The sequence below is a fragment of the Ochotona princeps genome, chromosome 28 (genome assembly GCF_030435755.1).
Source record: "Ochotona princeps isolate mOchPri1 chromosome 28, mOchPri1.hap1, whole genome shotgun sequence".
NCBI classification, from domain to species: domain Eukaryota; kingdom Metazoa; phylum Chordata; class Mammalia; order Lagomorpha; family Ochotonidae; genus Ochotona; species Ochotona princeps.
Genome location: NC_080859.1, coordinates 1,919,927 through 1,937,032, shown reverse-complemented (window position 1 = coordinate 1,937,032; position 17,106 = coordinate 1,919,927). Strand labels below are relative to the sequence as shown.

Genomic DNA, 17,106 nt, shown 5'->3' with positions numbered 1-17,106 from the left:
TCCCAGGCCACAAGCAGGGAGCTGGATGGGAAGCAGGGCCGCCACGATACGAACCAGTGCCCATATGGGATCCCGTTGCACGCAAGGGTTCAGCTGCTTGGCTACGGCATCAGGCCTGTTCAGGGGTTTTAAGCAGTGACCATCCAGTTAACTGTTTGAGCACTGGCACAGGATACAAATCATTCAGTCAACCAAGCTTCTTCTTTTTTTTTCTTAAAGATTTTTTTATTATTATTGGAAAGCCGGATATACAGAGGAGGAGAGACAGAGAGGAAGATCTTCCATCTGATGATTCACTCCCCAAGTGAGCCGCAACGGGCCGGTACGCGCCAATCCGATGCTGGGACCAGGAACCTCTTCCGGGTCTCCCACACGGGTGCAGGGTCCCAAAGCTTTGGGCCATCCTCAACTGCTTTCCCAGGCCACAAGCAGGGAGCTGGATGGGAAGTGGAGCTGCCGGGATTAGAACCAGCGCCCATATGGGATCCCGGGGCTTTCAAGGCGAGGACTTTACCCGCTAGGCCATGCCGCCGGGCCCAACCAAGCTTACATCAACTGTAGTGGTGTGAAACAGACACTATTAGTTTAGGCTATCCAGTCCGTAAGAGCTGCATCCTGTCTAGTAGCGAACAACTGAACCAACAAAATGGATCCTTCCGTTTCCATGTACAGAATCTGGTTTGGGACAATCAGCTTATTGTTTAAGCTGTAAAAAAAGCAAGATCTCATTCTGGAATGGGATAGTTTCTTGTGATAAGCACTCTCACTCACATTGCTGGGACTTTGCATAACCCCAAGGTCTTCCTCTGAACCCATGGTTATGGACATGTCCCAGACATGTTTCAGGAGATGTAGTGAGAAGGCTACAAATCTAGTTTATTGTATTCCTGTATCAAATTTTCAGTCTGTAAAAAATGTTAATTACCAGAAAATGTGTGTGTTTGGGCCTCTCTGATGCCACAATGGCAGTCACAAAGGCCAAGGTTGTGGATAGATCTGATGTGTTTGAGCAGAAGCACCATGCCGTTACCGGACTTGTGTTTGCAGAACCCCAAATTGGGTCATATCATTGACAAGCATTTTTTTTCTAGTTTTTGTTACCTGAAAAGTTGAAAAAATATATATATAAAATACCTAAGAAGCCGTTGAACTTGAATGGACAATAAGATGCTGGACTCTATGTTTGGTATACGCTTGCAATGGGGGAATCTCAACTGAACTTGAGCTGTGGTTATGCAACAAGGTGGAGGAATCCACCGTGGTGGGAGGGGTGGGGAGAACCCAAGTACCTATGTAACTGTGTCACATAATACAATGTAATTAATGAAGTAAAATAATAAATAATTAAAACAAAAACAAAAACAAAAAAAATATATAAATCATTTTTTGTTTGCTTAATCCATCTGATTTTCAACAGGAAGATGATGTTCAATGAAAGGTAGCTATTGTTGGGAAAATGAGAGTGTATGTGTGCCCCCTGTTCCAGGGTATGAACTACCAGGTTCTGTTCATTGGTGGGCGTACAGCCCAGGACACCTTGAGAACCGCTCAGGGATCAGCTTGCCTAGTAGCTGTGACTAGAGGAAACTGGATCAGATGAAAGGGACAGGCACTGCAGGTCGTAAGGGGTGTTGGCATGATAGTGGGTACAGGGGTGTAATCGTGGTCACTAGTTGAAAACATAGGAGTTTAACCTATTTGATAATGGAACTGTTGCTTTAAAAAATCTACTTCTTGGAGATTATCCTTGTGGCTCGCAGTCTCAGCATCTCATGGCACAGTGCTGGCTTAAGCCCCAGTGGTCTGGCTTCCTGCTCATGTGCCTTGGAAAGCAGCACAAGATAACCCCAATGCTCGGGGCCCCTGGCCTGCCTGTTGGAGCACCAGATGGAGTTCCAGGCTCCTGGATTCCACCTGGCCCATCCCTGGTCAATTCCATGATTTGGGAAATGAATCAGCAGATGGAACCACTCCATCCACTAGCCTACCCCTACAGCAAAAAACTTATGGGAATGTCGGAGACATGTTGATGTATAAAGCCAGGAAGCTGAAGTTTTCTGTTGAAGAACCACGAGTTGAATTTTGATGCAACAGCAGACTGTGTTGTATCTGTACCATATGAGTATGTAAGCATTGAATGTCAGGAAACTTGGAAAAATAAGCAACTCTTGTCTACATTACTGAATACTGACTTTATCTATATGGTTGGAATTGAATAAAGAAGTTTCCATTGGTATGGGGTGATTGCTTGGTTTTAGGGTTTGTAATAGTAGCAAAAATAGGAACCAATGAATTAGGGAAATGATTAAAATATTGGTTAGAGCCACATTCTCTGGCAACACAATTTGGGCAATGTGTAATTTAAAATTTACTTGTAACATGTTCAAAGAAGGCAAAATTAGCATTTTAATACAACAGATTTTCTGGTGAAGCCCCAAAAGGGAACCTCCCAGCTAAGGGACCTGACAGATGGGGTGCATCCTTTCAATGGCAGGGCCCAATGTGATGAGTTAATGTGCTGAAAAACACAGGCATGGTGGAGTGAATGGACATGAAGATGGCTGTGGTCATAGAACCACCATCATGTGTGGTCTGCTTGACCGAAGCATTCCATGGACCAGAACTGCATTCTGACAAAGTGCGTTATCTTTTTAATGTGGGATTAGTACAGAAGTCATTGAGATCATTCATGGTGTGTCTTTCGAAATCTATAATGTATTTTGCATTTATAGCCCATCTTACTTTGGATGTTACATTTCTATTAGAAATCCTTGATCCAAATTTAAATTTAACAAAATGTATTGCCTGAGTATATTTATCTACTTAGGTAGTCTCATGAATAAATTTTCCCCATAACTGAATTATATGTCAAAGTTTAATCTATTTTCTCAGTTGCATTAACTGTACTTCATGTAGTTCAGATACTCAGTAGTCGGTGTGGCCAGTAGCTGCCATATTGGAAGAGGAGAGGTATTGTGTTTGTTTTGTTTTTAATGTTTGTTTTATTTGAAAGGCAGTTAGCAAGTAGACAGATCCTGCATATGCTGGTTCACTGCCCAGATGGTTACAACAGCCGGAGCTGGGCCAGTGTAAAGCCGAGAGTCAGGAGCCTCCTGCCCAGATGGCTGCAGCAGTTAGAGCTGTGCCAGTGTGAAGTCAGGAGCCAGGAGCCTCCTGCCCAGAAGGCTGCAGCAGTTAGAGCTGTGCCAGTGTGAAGTCAGGAGCCAGGAGCCTCCTGCCCAGATGGCTGCAGCAGTTAGAGCTGTGCCAGTGTGAAGTCAGGAGCCAGGAGCCTCCTGCCCAGATGGCTGCAGCAGCTGAAGCTGGACCAGTGTGAAGCCAGGAGCCTCCTCCAGCTCTCCCACATGGGAGCAGTGGCTCAAGCATTCATTCAGGCCACCCTCTGCTGCCTTCCTAGGCTGACCAGCAGGGAGCTGGATCAGAAGTGGAGCAGCTTGGACTCACACCAGTGCCCATATACGATGCCAGCATAGCAGATAGTGGCCTTAACCATTATGCCACAGCACTGGCCCTAGGAGGAGAGCTCTTAACTTTAATGCATATGGTATGAGACAAGTGAAGTAGAAGACCTATGTTAAGTTAAATGAATATGTTAAATCAATAACTGAATCAGACTTTGCAATAAATTAGGGAGCAGTGTGAGGTGTAGTTGCTTTGTGCAATTTTAATTATTTACCTGATAAAGAGAAACAGGTCTTCCACCTGCTGGCTGACTCCCCACATTCTTGGCAGCAGCCATGTGTGGTCAGGTTGAAGGATCCCAGAGCCTACTATAGTGCTCCCTTGTCTGTGGCAGGGACCCAGGGCCTGATGTCACCTGCCACCTCCTGAGGTCTGCATTAGCAGGAAGCTGAATCAGAAGCAGAGACGCCAGGACTTGAAGCAGGCGCTAATGCCGAGTGGTTGCATATGTCCCACACAGCTTCTGAGACACTGGTGCAAATGCCTCATTTTCAGTGTTGAGGACAGTGCAGGGGACAATATAACACCCACACACTTAGCTTAAGTTTCAGAACTTAATGTTTTACCAAAGTACCTTCAAACATTTCTCCTCCATCCTGGCTTTATGTTTTTGAATAGTTATTTGTTCAGATAACACATGGATTAAGTGTCTACTTGTTTAATTGCTAGCAGCTGTAAAAGAAAAATGGACATGAGAATATTGTTGATCCTTAAAAGTGATTCTAGGGCCCCAGTGCGGTAGCCTTGTGGCCTAATTCCCCACCGTGCTAGACTTTGTATTTTTTCTTTCAGCAGGAACTGTGTTAAATAAAGCTAAATTCTAGTAAGAGATAGGATACATCAAGGAGGGCCCGGTGTGGTGGCCTAGCAGTTAAAGTCCTCACCTTGAATGCCAAGATCCCATATGTGTGCCAGTTCTAATCCCGGCAGCCCCGCTTCCATCCAGCTCCCTGCTTGTGCCCTGGAAAGCAGTCGAGGACGGCCCAGAGCCTTGGGACCCTGCACCCGGGTGGGAGACCTGGAAGAGCTCCTGACTCCTAGCTTCGGATCGGCGCAGTTCCAGCTACTGAGGTCACTTGGAGAGTGAATCATTGGACAGAAGATCTTCCTCTCTGTCTCTCCTCCTCTCCGTATATCTGACTTTCCAATAAAAGTAAATAAATCTTAAAAAAAAAAAAAAAACATACACCAAGTAAATCTTGCTAGTAACCCGGGTTTAATTCTCATTAATCTAAATGGGACAACACTAAAAATGTAGTAAGTGGTCTCCCAAAAGACATTCTGTTCTTTAAGACTGCACAAATGAATTAAAATGTTAAAAGACCATTCAAATTCTAACGTAAGGAAAAGTTGGTTAAACACCAATTGGGATAACTACATTCTCTACATTTGTGTGTGTGGGTTTCAGTCCCAGCTCAGCTCACAATTGCAGCCTTTTGTTAATGTGCAATAGTGGGTCCCTGCTACCGACACAAACAATGATTCGGCGCCGGGTCTCCCACTACCTGGACCAGCCTCTGACTACTGTGGATATCTGAGAAGTGAACTAGCACACAGACCTCTCTCACACACTTTCTCTTTATAAAATCAAAGAATTAATTCTAGAATCACTTTTTGAAAGATTTATTTTTATTGGAAAGTCATATATACGGAGAGGAAGATCTTCATTCAGACTGATGATTCACTCTCCAAGTGGCTTCAACGCTTCAACGGCCAGTGCTGTGCCGATCTGAAGCCAGGAACCAGGAACTTCCTCCTCTGGGTCTCCCACACGGGTGCAGGGCTCTGGGCCGTCCTCAGCTGCTTTTCCACGCCACAAGCAGGGAGCTGGATGGAAGCGGGGCTGCCGGGATTAGAACTGGCACACATATGGGATCCTGGCATTCAAGGTGAGGACTTTAACTGCTAGACCATCACGCCGGGCCCTCCTTGATGTATCCTATCTCTTACTAGAATTTAGCTTTATTTAACACAGTTCCTGCTGAAAGAAAAAAACATACAAAGTCTAACAAAATTGAAAATACAGTACTGTAATTATGAATGTATCAGACACAACCCTTGATATATATATATATATATATATATATTTTTTTTTTTTTTTTTTAATTCCCGTAGTTTATCTGAGACTGATGGGCTTTTAAATGTGTGGAAGTTGGGGGGAGGAGGACAGTGCCTTAGCATGATACGTGAAGCATCTGTTTGTGGCCCTGACATCCCACACAGGCACCAGTTCCCATCCCAGCTGATCCTTTCTAATCCAGCTCCCTGTTATGACCTGGGAAAGCAATGGAGGATGGCCCACGTTTTTGGGACCCTGCACCCGCATGGGAGACGTGGAAAAAACTCGTGGCTTTAGCTCAGCTCAGCACTGGCTGCTGTTATCATTTCTGAAGTGAATCAATGGACGGAAGATCTCTCTGTCTCTCTGGCTGTCCTCCTGTTTGGAACTCTGCCTTTCAACTAAAAACAAAACAAAATATTTAAAAATGCATAGAAGGGACAGAAACAGTGTCACCTGGCTGTTACTGAATATATTACAAACCAGGGTTTTGAATCCTGATAATGTTAAATATATGTAAGTGTATTCAGTGGGTTTGCCTGCTCTTCATTGTGAGTTTCAGCACATTGCATGCCCTTTTGAATGCATCTGTTGAAGTGCTCTGCTTCCTCTCCTGCTTCCTGCGGCTGTGCCTGGGAAGGTGGTGGGAGATGGCCCAGGTACTGGGGCTGCCATCATGCACGTGTGGGGCCAGAGTGGAGTTTCTATCTCCTGACTTGAGCCTGCCCCAGACCTTGGCTTTTTTTTTTTTTTTAAAGACTTATTTTATTTCCATTACGAAGTCAGATATACTGAGAGGAGGAGAGATAGAGAGGAAGTGGAGCTGCCGGGATCAGAACCAGCGGCCATATGGGATCAAGGCGAGGACCTTAGCCACCAGGCCACGCTGCCGAGCCCAGACCTTGGCTTTTATAGGCATTCAGGGAACAAGCAAGGGGATGGCATATTTTGTCCACTTGCTGTTGGTGTGCTTTTAAAAATAAGTAAAGACACCGAAATCTTTACAACAAAATTGGTGCCATAGTCTACTGGAATGAAAATACTCTAATAGTGAGACTGTGTAAGGAAGATAAACTGTTGTTTCTGTTTAACTGTATGCTCATAATTTAATCATTCCCATATAGATATGCTCAATAATATGACATTTTGTTCAAATGTATCAACTAAGAAACTTGATATGAAAGTACTTCTTGGGCCCGGCAGCGTGGCCTAGCGGCTAAAGTCCTTGCCTTGAACGCCCTGGGATCCCATGTGGGCGCTGGTTCTAATCCCGGCAGCTCCACTTCCCGTCCAGCTCCCTGCTTGTGGCCTGGGAAAGCAGTCGAGGACGGACCAATGCATTGGGACACTGCACCCGCGTGGGAGACCCAGAAGAGGTTCCAGGTTCCCGGCTTCGGATCGGCGCGCATCGGCCCGTTGCGGCTCACTTGGGGAGTGAATCATCGGACGGAAGATCTTCCTCTCTGTCTCTTCTCTTCTGTGTATATCTGGCTGTAATAAAATGAATAAAATCTTAAAAAAAAAAAGTATTTCTTATGCTTAATCAAAATATACTGATTTAAAAACAAGTACTCCATTTCAGTGCGCAACTAGCCAGTTAGAAAACCCAAGGAAATCAGTAGAAGCCTTTTGAAAGAATTCTTTCAGAAGAGGTTTTTTTATAGTTGTTGATTTTAAGTTGTGTATTTTTGCTATAGTCATGTTGATCTACAGTGTTGTGTATGTTGGGTAGACTCCTGCTGTGTGTTTGGTTTGTCAGTAGGTGGAGTTCTCACAGTATGTCTTGTGTTGGGTAGCCATGAGTAGAATAATCCTTGCTTTCCTCAATGTAATCATCTTTTTTTTTTTTTAATCAAAGAATAGTCTATGCATAAGCAGCTGGCTACTAAGATACCCAGCACTGCTACTGGTTGCTGTTATAATGCAGTCAGTGTTGGGCAGCATCAACGTAGGTTAGGCAGTGTGGATTTTCTTGGGGGAGTGTGTCTATATGATGGGGAAAGAGATTGTAGCCAGTTCCCTGGTCTTGTAGAATTAGGCTCTGCATCTGTAACTTGTACAGGACAGTTCTTTTCAAGTCCCAGCACCTGAACTGCTTTTCTGCAGGTTTGCCACCACATGGGGTCTCGCTCAAGCCTTGTCCTCGGCTTGTCCGTGCCTTTGTTCTTTTGGCTTTAGCTGTGGTCTTGCTGTTTCACGCTTCAGGAACCAGGCTCCAGGTAGCATGTCTGTCTGTTCCTTCAGCAGTTCCACTCTGGTTGGCTATCTCTGGACGCTTGTTTCTCCCCTGCTTCCGTTTGTTGTCCCTCAAAGATAACAATATCTTAAATCAGGTGAGTTCAAGCTCTTTAAGACTTTCTGTAGTTCTTTGGAAATCTTCAGATATGACCTCCTAAAGCTGCTTTTTATCTATGTTATGTAAATTTAATTGCCCCACAATGCCGTTTAAAAGATGGTTCCTGCAACAAAATTTTGGCAACTGAATAGTATTTACAGAATTCTAAAAAGATGGAATAGTCCCCTGCCCGTACCTTCTTTTGGCCAATCCCCATACCAGAGGCAGCTGCTTCTAAGAATTCAGATTTTTTATTTCTTTGGTAGTTGCCTTGTTACGAATAAGTTCTTACCCCACCATTTTCTAATTAAAAGCTTTTGATATTTAATCAATCCTTGGGGCAGAAGGACAACTAGATAGTGAACTTACACTATTTCCATGTTTTCTGCGTTTCTTCCTCCTCCCACCTATCCCGGTGTATTGATTCTTGTAAATATCTCCATTGATTAGCCCTGGTATTTTTTAATTGACTTTTGTATGCTTTGGGGCTGTCTTGTAAAGTCATTGGATGACCATGCATAGCCAAACAAGAATTTTGGAGGACCATCCTTGTCATTTCCCTAGGTTGGGAGCAGTTTATTATATGTGAGCCTTTGTCTTCAGTCATCACTTGTGTAATTTTTGAAGTAACACCTGTTTGAAGAAGTTAGGAAACTTGTTTTGTCGCCTAAGAAGCCTGGAGCTGGGCTGATTCATGTGTTTGGTGACATAATCTGGGAACCGGATTCTTTGTTTTTCCATCTCTTGATGAACAAATAATACTGGCTTTGTTCTCAGGTATGCTCCTCTCACGTAAGACGATTCACTTATTGTACACACATGTTATTTAAGAGAGCAGGTTTTTATAGTTTGTAATTATCTCATTGTTGAGTGCCCAGTGGCTTCCAGCAAGCCTCTCCTAGTTATCTCATTAAATGAATTGTTTCAGAAGTCTGTCCCTAAGTCGGCTCCTGGCAGAAGTGGAAGCTCAGACCCGCAGCCCTGAGGAGGACGTTAGGTGTGTTAGGGAGGGGCAAGGAAGCCTGCATGACAGTGGTTCATGGCCACGCCACACCCTCCGTGGAACATGGAAATGGACCTGTGTCCGACACTTCTGCAAGGCTACTTTTCTTACATGTTCATTTTTAAATCAACTAGAAAGGGAAGGAGTCACTTGAAATCTTGTTTCTTTTTGTATAAAGGATACATACCATTACCTATTTGTCATACCCATTTGAGCTCACATGTTAGCTGGGTGTTTCATGGGAAACCATTGAATTTCTGCTGTTGCCCTTGGATTTGGTTGTGTTTACTGGACACACACCTTTGCACTGCATTGGAACAAGGATCCACTGAGTGATAATAATTTGCAGAATAATACACTTTAATATTAGTCATCCTAAACAGTATTATTAATGTGTTAAATCAAAGGTATCCAGAGGACAAATACAGACTTGGTTTCTCTTATATCTTGTGCTTATTTATCTTGTGGAAATAAGTTTTTTTTATTTTGCATCAGTTTGTTTTAATGACTTTTGTCTTTCCTTTAAATAGAAATGACACAGTTACCTTAGAGTTAAATGTAGTAATTTTTTAAAAAAATTTATTTTTTGGAACATTTATCCCACCCAGCTTCTTCCATATCTCTACCCTCCCCCCCATCAGAGACCCACACGGGCATGCATCCCTCTCAACTAAGTAAGCAATATTAAACATAAAACAATAATGATATTTATTCTTATTTGAAAGGCATGTTTACAGAAAGAAGGAGTGATTTTAATGTCTTGGTTCAACCCCAAGTCATTTGGTCTTTTTAAAGAGGATAAGTACTCTAAGATTACAGATATAGGTTCCCTACCACCTCTTCTACAACTTTTTTTACAGCTTTTTTTCTAAAATGGATTTTACAGATGTGCTTAGTGTCAAGTTCTCCTAGACCATCATAAAACCTCCTTCCTGGTAAGCCCTCAGACTTTTTAGTGTAGCCTCGTCTTCTCTGAGCTCCAAACTGGTGTTTCTAGATTCTTAACCCAGGAGTCCCAAATGCAAACCCTGGAAGCATGTGGACCCTGTCAACACGGAGCTCGTTTGCTTATCTTCCTTTCCCCTGATGTGAACTTAGTTTCTCATCCTGGCTAATAGCGCCATCTTCTTTTCAGACACCCATCTGGAAGCCAAGGAGTCTTAGATTCGTTCGGCATTTCTGATCCTGGGGTTTCCAGCCTGACACTACTGATACTGGGGCTGGGGCATTGTGGTGAGCTGCTGTGTGCACTGCAGATGTTCAGCACACTGCTGGCTACTGATACTGGGGCTGGGGCATTGTGGTGAGCTGCTGTGCACTGCAGATGTATAGCACACTGCTGGCTACTGATCCTGGGGCTGGAGCATTGTGGTGAGCTGCTGTGTGCACTGCAGGTGTTTAGCACACTGCCTGCATTGGGACAGCACAGATATCTGCAGTCACTGGGAGCTGTTCTTTCAGGGAATACAGTCGGTCTGTTATTTACTGATGGTGCTGTCTACACTAACCTTTAATCCCTTCTCTTGAGTCCACCCTTCTCCCTAACCACCTATCCTCTTTACTTTTTAAAGCCTAGATTCTTTACTAAGGCTCAAAGTGGCATCCCTCTACCCCACAAGTCTGCTTCTTCCCTCCATCCAGACCTTCAGAGCTGCCAGATTCATTTAAGATGAAAAATTACTTCCTATTTACACTCCCTAAGCTGCTTGCAGTGTAGACCCTGTGCAGCGGCTTCTCCCTTCGTCATGCTTAAGGTACTCACTGGTTCTCAGCGTGGAGCTAGGTCCTCTTTCCACCGAGTCATCATTTGTTTGGATTCTGCTTATGCATCAGTTTCTCAGAGAATCTGTCAAGGTGAGAGCATTTTGTTCTTACCATGTCATTCATTTATTTTAGATTTTATTTTTACTGGAAAGTCAGATATACAGAGAGGAGGAGAGACAGAGGAAGATGTTCCTTAGCTGATTCACTCCCCAAGTGACTGCAATGGCCAGAGCTGAGCCAATCCAAAGCCAGGAGCCAGGAGCTTCTTCCAGGTGTGTCTTGCGGGTGCAGGGTCCCAATGCTTTGGGCCGTCCTCAACTGATTTCCCAGGCCACAAGCAGGGAGCTGGATGGGAAGAGGGGCTGCTGGGATTAGAACCGGTGCCCATGTGGGATCCTGCCGTGTGCAAGGCAAGGACTTTAGCCACTAGGCTATTGCGACGGGCCTGATAAATTAATTCTCTTACCAGTCATTTAAAATATATGTATTTGGGGCTGGAATGGTAGCTTAGTGTGTTAATTCTCCTCCTGCAGGGCCAACATCCCCTGTGGGCATCAGTTCATGTCTTGGCTGCTCCACTTCTGATCCAATTCCTTGCTTGCCTAGAGAAAGTAATGGTGGATGGCCAAGACTTTGGGCCCCTGCATACATGTGGGAGACTCCAAACTTGCTGGCTTTGGGCAGGCCCAGCTCGGGCCATTGCAGCTGTTTGTTGAGCAAGCTGGTGATGGAGGGTCTCTGTCTCTTCTTCTCTGTAACTCTGACTTTCCAGTAAAATTGAAATATTTTTTAAAAAATAAGATATATGTATATGTAATTGAAAGGTTCTGTTTATTTGTAAATCTAAGGCCCTCCTTCATGTAAGTAAAAGATACTTGAGTTTTGAGTGGTTTTGTTTTTCATACATCTTTCAATGTGGTAGAGATTATGTTGAATATAAGCTTTCCTAGTGCGTTGTTTACCTGTTACCAGAATAATACAGTTTTGAGTGAGTAACAAAATGAGTGTGCTTCAGTGGGGTGTGGTCAGCTCTCAGGATCCTCTCATCTCCTCGAAGGTGCCAGAATCACTGAATGAGCTAACAGTGAGTCTTTGCACCTGGCCAGAGTTCAGTGTCCTGTCCCTACAAGCTCCTGGGTACACCATTCTGCTCAGCCAGTCTGTAACCCCTGTTTTTCATGTGTGTTTCAGTTTATGAATGCACATCATCTAATGCATGTTGTTGATGCCAGAGTGAGCTGATGTAGCACGCTCTCTCCCAGACACACAGAGCACACCCAGGGCTGTGCTTACATGCCCTTGTAACCAAGCAAAGCAGCACCCGGAAGTACAAAAGTGGGAAAAAATGTGGTGCTGAATAGATCCTGAGAAGGGTATTGTTGATAGTAAGAAAGCTGGAAACCAGAAGGCAGTATGTCATCCTGTCTCAGCTTAGATTGAAACACGTGTCTGTGGCGTGCCCACTGCCATGAGCCTGTTGGAACTGCTGAGAACTTGTCTGCAAGCGGATTAGGAGTAGGTAGATTTGTTGTACAGCATCTGTGAAGGAGGAGGCTCAGCTGTGAAAGGGCAAATATTCAGAATTAACCAATTTGCAAGAGGTGCTTCTTCCTGGTGTGTGGGAGTTGCTGCCTAAGCAGAGTCATCCTCAGAGCTTTCACGTTGCCTGGTCTGGTGCAGTGGAACCACCTGCTGTCATGTTGTCATCTTCTTTTTTGTCCCTCAGGGAACAACCTATCTTCAGCACTCGAGCTCACGTCTTCCAGATTGACCCAAACACAAAGAAGAACTGGGTCCCCACCAGCAAGCACGCAGTTACTGTGTCTTACTTCTACGACAGCACAAGGAATGTGTACAGGATCATCAGTCTAGACGGCTCCAAGGTGAGTTAGGGTCAGCTCATTCAACAGTCTGGCTGTCTCACACAGTGCAGACATCCAGTTTTGTTCAGGGGAATTAGTCCTTATTAAAAGGAAATGCTTTCTTTTATATTGTAGAGCTTCTATGAAACCAAATTGATCATTACCAGGATAGGAACACTTTTTGTTCTCTGAAGTTCTTAAACACCTTGTCATGTTGGGTAACATACTGTAGTAATTTCGCAAACGGGTCATTTCGTTGATTTAATAAGCGTCTGTTGTTGTTCTGTTACATGCTAAACACTGTGCTTGGTGCTGACAATATAGTGAAACAGCTGATGTGGTCTGGAGTTCAGGAGCTAGAGTTTTTGTTTTAAAGATTTTTTTATTTTTATTGGAAAGGCAGATATACAGAGAGGAGGAGACAGAGAGAGGAAGATCTTCTGTTTGATGAATCACTTCCCAGGCTGCCGCAATAACTGGAGCCAAGCCAATCCGAAGCCAGGAGCTTCCTCCGTGTCTCCCATGTGGGAGGGTCCCAAAGCTTTGGGCTGTCTTTGACTGCTCCCAGGCCACAGGCAGGGAGCTGGATGGGAAGTGGAGCTGCCGGGATTAGAACCGGCGCCCATATGGGATTCCAGTATGTTCAAGGCGAGGACTTTAGCTGCTAGGCTACTCTATCGTGCCGGGCCCAAGAACTAGGTTTCTTTACCACTCTGTTTCTGGAGACTTGCAGGCAGCGCAGAATCCCACAGTCATAGGAGTACATTTGTGTCGGTGGCACGACATTCCTGCTCTGAAGGGGAGCGTATGGGTAATGCCTGTGTTTGTAGTGTTGGGAGCAAGGGCTGCTTGGTCCCACCTTCTCAGCTCCACCATCTGCTGAACATTGAAGATGACCCAATTATCGGGGCCATCAACATCCATGCAGGAGCCCTGGATCAAACTCCTGGCTCCCGGCTCTTGGCTTTCACCTGGCCCAGCCCCACTGGGTAGTACCCTGGCTGGGTAGTAAACAGAAGGCTCTGTCTCTCCCTTTCAAATAAATCTTCAAAAAAAAAAAAAAAAAAAGACATGTTACTTCTTCAGTTTATTTCTTCAAAATAAATGTCTGTCAACACTAACATCCTTGTTGTCTCAAGGGAAGGAGGCATAAACGCTGTGTCATGACAATGATGTAGTGCCCCGTCCTGGCCTGCAGCCACGTGATGTCCCTGAGGTGTGACCAGACACATTAAATCAAACCTCACATGCACAGCGCATGCACTGTGTGAGAAGAGGTGAACCCTGGGGCACTCACAAAGAGCAGAAGTGGAGGTGGGGCATTAACACCACCGCTGTCCACAAGGATGTGTCTCTGTAAACACCAGTGTCTTTTAGAAAAGTAAGCCTGAGGCATTGGTGTCTCATTTGCTGCCGGTCTGAGTTCCATCTGCTCAACTTCACATCTAACTCCCTGCTAATGGCATGGCAAAGTCACAGAAGATGGCCCTCGTCTTTGGGCCCCTGCACCCACATAGGAGACCCAGAATAAGCTCCTGGCTTCTTATTGGCCCAGATCCAACCATTTGGGGAGTGATGAATTTTTTAAAAATTTAAATTGTTATTTTTGTTTTCCTATGATGTAGTGTTGTAGGTGTTGGGATCCCCTCCCCACCATTTCCCCCCATACTGTTACAGTAGTAGAGTCTTTAGTAAATTACAAGTTTAGAATTCTGCTATTTCAGTGCATCATGGCGTTGTAGGTATGGACAAAGGTAGAAAATCTAGTATCATATTGTCAAGGAACATTGAACTGTTTCATTTGGAGTCCTTCTTTTATTCAGGAGCAGAGAGGCCTTCTGCAGTGTATCTTCACTTCCCTGTGTTCGCTGAACACCAGCACAACTCTAGCTATTGAGGCCATTTGGGCAGTAATAAATTTTAAAAAAAAATAGAAAAGAAGAGAAATGGGCTTTTTAAGGTGTTATGCATTTATCGTTTTAAAGTTCCTCAGGGACTAAAAGACAAGTAATGCAGAGGTATGGAGAAGTCCAGAATGGATATTAAAAGTGAAACTCTTAACAACAAAAAGAAAAACTTAGAAGTTATGTTGTAACAGTTGAAACGGGACCAGTGACGAAGAACAAATTGGTCAGTTTTCTTAGATGCTAACCCACTCTTTGAGAGTTCCTAGGGACACATGTCAAATGCCCTCACTCCTTCGAGATCCCAGCTCTCACATGTGTGGTCCCTGGGGAGCCCTGAAGGACACAGGGTCTAAGCCAGTGCTGGCCAGTCTTCCCTGCCTGCTCTCCTGTCTTGGGCACGTCCACCTGCTTAGGCTTTAGCTAGCCTGACACTGTGGAGTGTACTCCACAGCGATGCCGCCTCACCTGTCATGTTGTGCTTGGCATTTATTGGAGCCTCAGGAGAAGATGCTCAATAGATTAATGTGAGTCTTACTGTTTTTAGTTTTTGTTAGTTTTTCGTTTGATGACAGTGCCACAAGTTAGAGCAGTTAGTACCTACATTTTCTGGTCTGAAATGAGATGCACAAAAGAGGTTTTTTTTTTATTTTAAAGATTTATTTATTTTTATTGCTAAGTCAGATATACACAGATGAAGAAAGACAGAGAGGAAGCTCCTCCATCCGTTGATTGAATCACTCCCTAAGTGACTGCAATGGCCAGAGCTGCGCTGATCCGAAGTCAGGAGCCAGGAACTTCTTCCAGGTCTCCCATACGGGTGCAGGAACCCACTGCTTTGGGCCGTCCTCGACTGCTTTCCCAGGCCACAAGCAGGGAGCTGGATGGGAAGCGGGGCCGCCAGGATTAGAATTGGCGCCCATGTGGGATTCCAGCACATTCAAGGCGAGGACTTTAGCCGCTAGGCCACGCTGCCGGACCCCAAAAGAGGCTTTTAACTGCTGTACATATAAATTACATAAATATGAACATTTACATTTACATATGAATATAAATTTGAATGAACATAGGTGAGTCTGTATGTTGAAAACATGTAAACCAGAGTAGAACTCCAGTAATTGCGTGTCTACTGTTTGTGAAAGGAAGGGGCTGCTGTTTGCTGCTTTTTAACAGGCAAGTGTCACGGTTCTTTGGTTTGCCTTTGTCAGTAGCTTACAGCTCATCTTTTTTTTTTTTTAACTTTTTCACATGGCAAATAAATTTTAGTTCTAAAAATGCTTGATTTTCATTACACATTTAGTAGTTTACCAAATGACTGCCTATGGATTTGATATAGCAAATATCTTTTTATTATTAAAGTCAGGTTTTAATTTTAATTTTAGAGGACATTGGACTACCTAACTAAAAATGTTTCTGAACTTCGTTGAAACTAGAGGAGGGAATGAGTTAATGTAATAAGAATTGAAAGTTACTATGGTATTCAACAAAGGTGATATTTTAAAACATGCAAAAAGAATAGCTTCTTAAGAAACTTAAACAGAAATGACAGGGATTCTCAATATCATAAACCTGAACCACTTTGTGGGAAAAAATAGAAGAACTGTGTGTGGACTTGGTCTGTCCTTGAGGAACTGTGTGTGGGCTTGCTCTGACCTTGAGGAAATGTATGTGGACGGGTCTGACCTTGAGGAACTGTGTGTGGGCTTGCTCTGACCTTGAGGAAGGACAAAGTACTGAATGATGGAAAATCTTGTGTGTGTCATATTTCTGATGAATCAGCCTTAAGGAAACTCTTGAAATGGGTTTTAGGCAGTGTTCACTTTTCCTGTTGGCAGGTTCAGTTTTGAGAGATTCTTTAGAGGATGGGTCCTGCTTTGAGGTCAGCAACTATGAAAGCCATCTCATTTAGTATCATTCAAAGTGAATAAACATTGATCCTAGATGTCCAAGGGAAGAAATCAACTCCAGTAAGAACTGATGTTTCTTTGATCATGGGAGTTGTTGAAATTCTGCACAGTAACCGTGGCCCTCTGCTGTCACTTGCAATGCTAGGAACTGTCTGTACTCATCTATCGAGCATTGTGTCTTAGTAGTAATCCCTGGTTGTGATGTTGTCTGAGTGGTCCTGTGTTTATGTTCTTGTCGGCTCATTTTGGCCTGGCTCCTCATATGTGTGTTCCTTCTCAGGCAATAATAAACAGCACCATCACCCCAAACATGACATTTACGAAGACGTCTCAGAAGTTCGGCCAGTGGGCCGACAGTCGGGCAAACACTGTTTATGGACTGGGATTCTCCTCAGAGCACCACCTTTCCAAAGTAAGTGAAACCGCTAAGATGTACGTGACCATCCCCAAGGCCTGGATCTCCAACTGTTAGCCCCAGGGCAGGGTGAGACCACCACAGCAGCGTGGGAGCAGAGTGGGAGCATGGCATTCTGTTCTCTGTCGTGCACGTTGCAAATAGTCATTTTGGGCTGAGAAAGGTTAGCATGGGTAACTGCCGTTTTGGTAGGGCATCAGAGTTGGGGATTGTCACTTCAGGAAAGTTTTACTTAGGGCTGAGCACCTGCTGCTGGTCGTGCCCTGCAGGCCAGATGGACACTATGCCCTTCTCAAGTGTGAGGGATACAGTTCTCCGCTTTCTGGCACATGGGAGTGACACTGTGTAGGGAAATTTGTGCTTTTTCTACAGCT

General features: G+C 44.3%; 1 protein-coding gene across 2 annotated transcripts in view; it reads left to right on the top strand.

Moving 5' to 3' along the window:
* The window catches only part of HOMER1 (homer scaffold protein 1), a 101,431-nt gene that overhangs the window by 28,514 nt on the left and 55,811 nt on the right, over window positions 1-17,106 (top strand). The window contains exons 1-3 of one of the 2 annotated variants that reach the window (XM_058656288.1): window positions 10,502-10,734; window positions 12,371-12,527; window positions 16,598-16,729. In XM_058656288.1, coding sequence (XP_058512271.1) covers window positions 16,628-16,729 — 102 coding nt within the window. In that variant the 5' untranslated portion in view covers window positions 10,502-10,734; window positions 12,371-12,527; window positions 16,598-16,627. Of the gene's footprint in view, window positions 1-10,501; window positions 10,735-12,370; window positions 12,528-16,597; window positions 16,730-17,106 lie in introns of those variants that run through there. The other variant, XM_058656287.1, reaches the window with a different exon arrangement.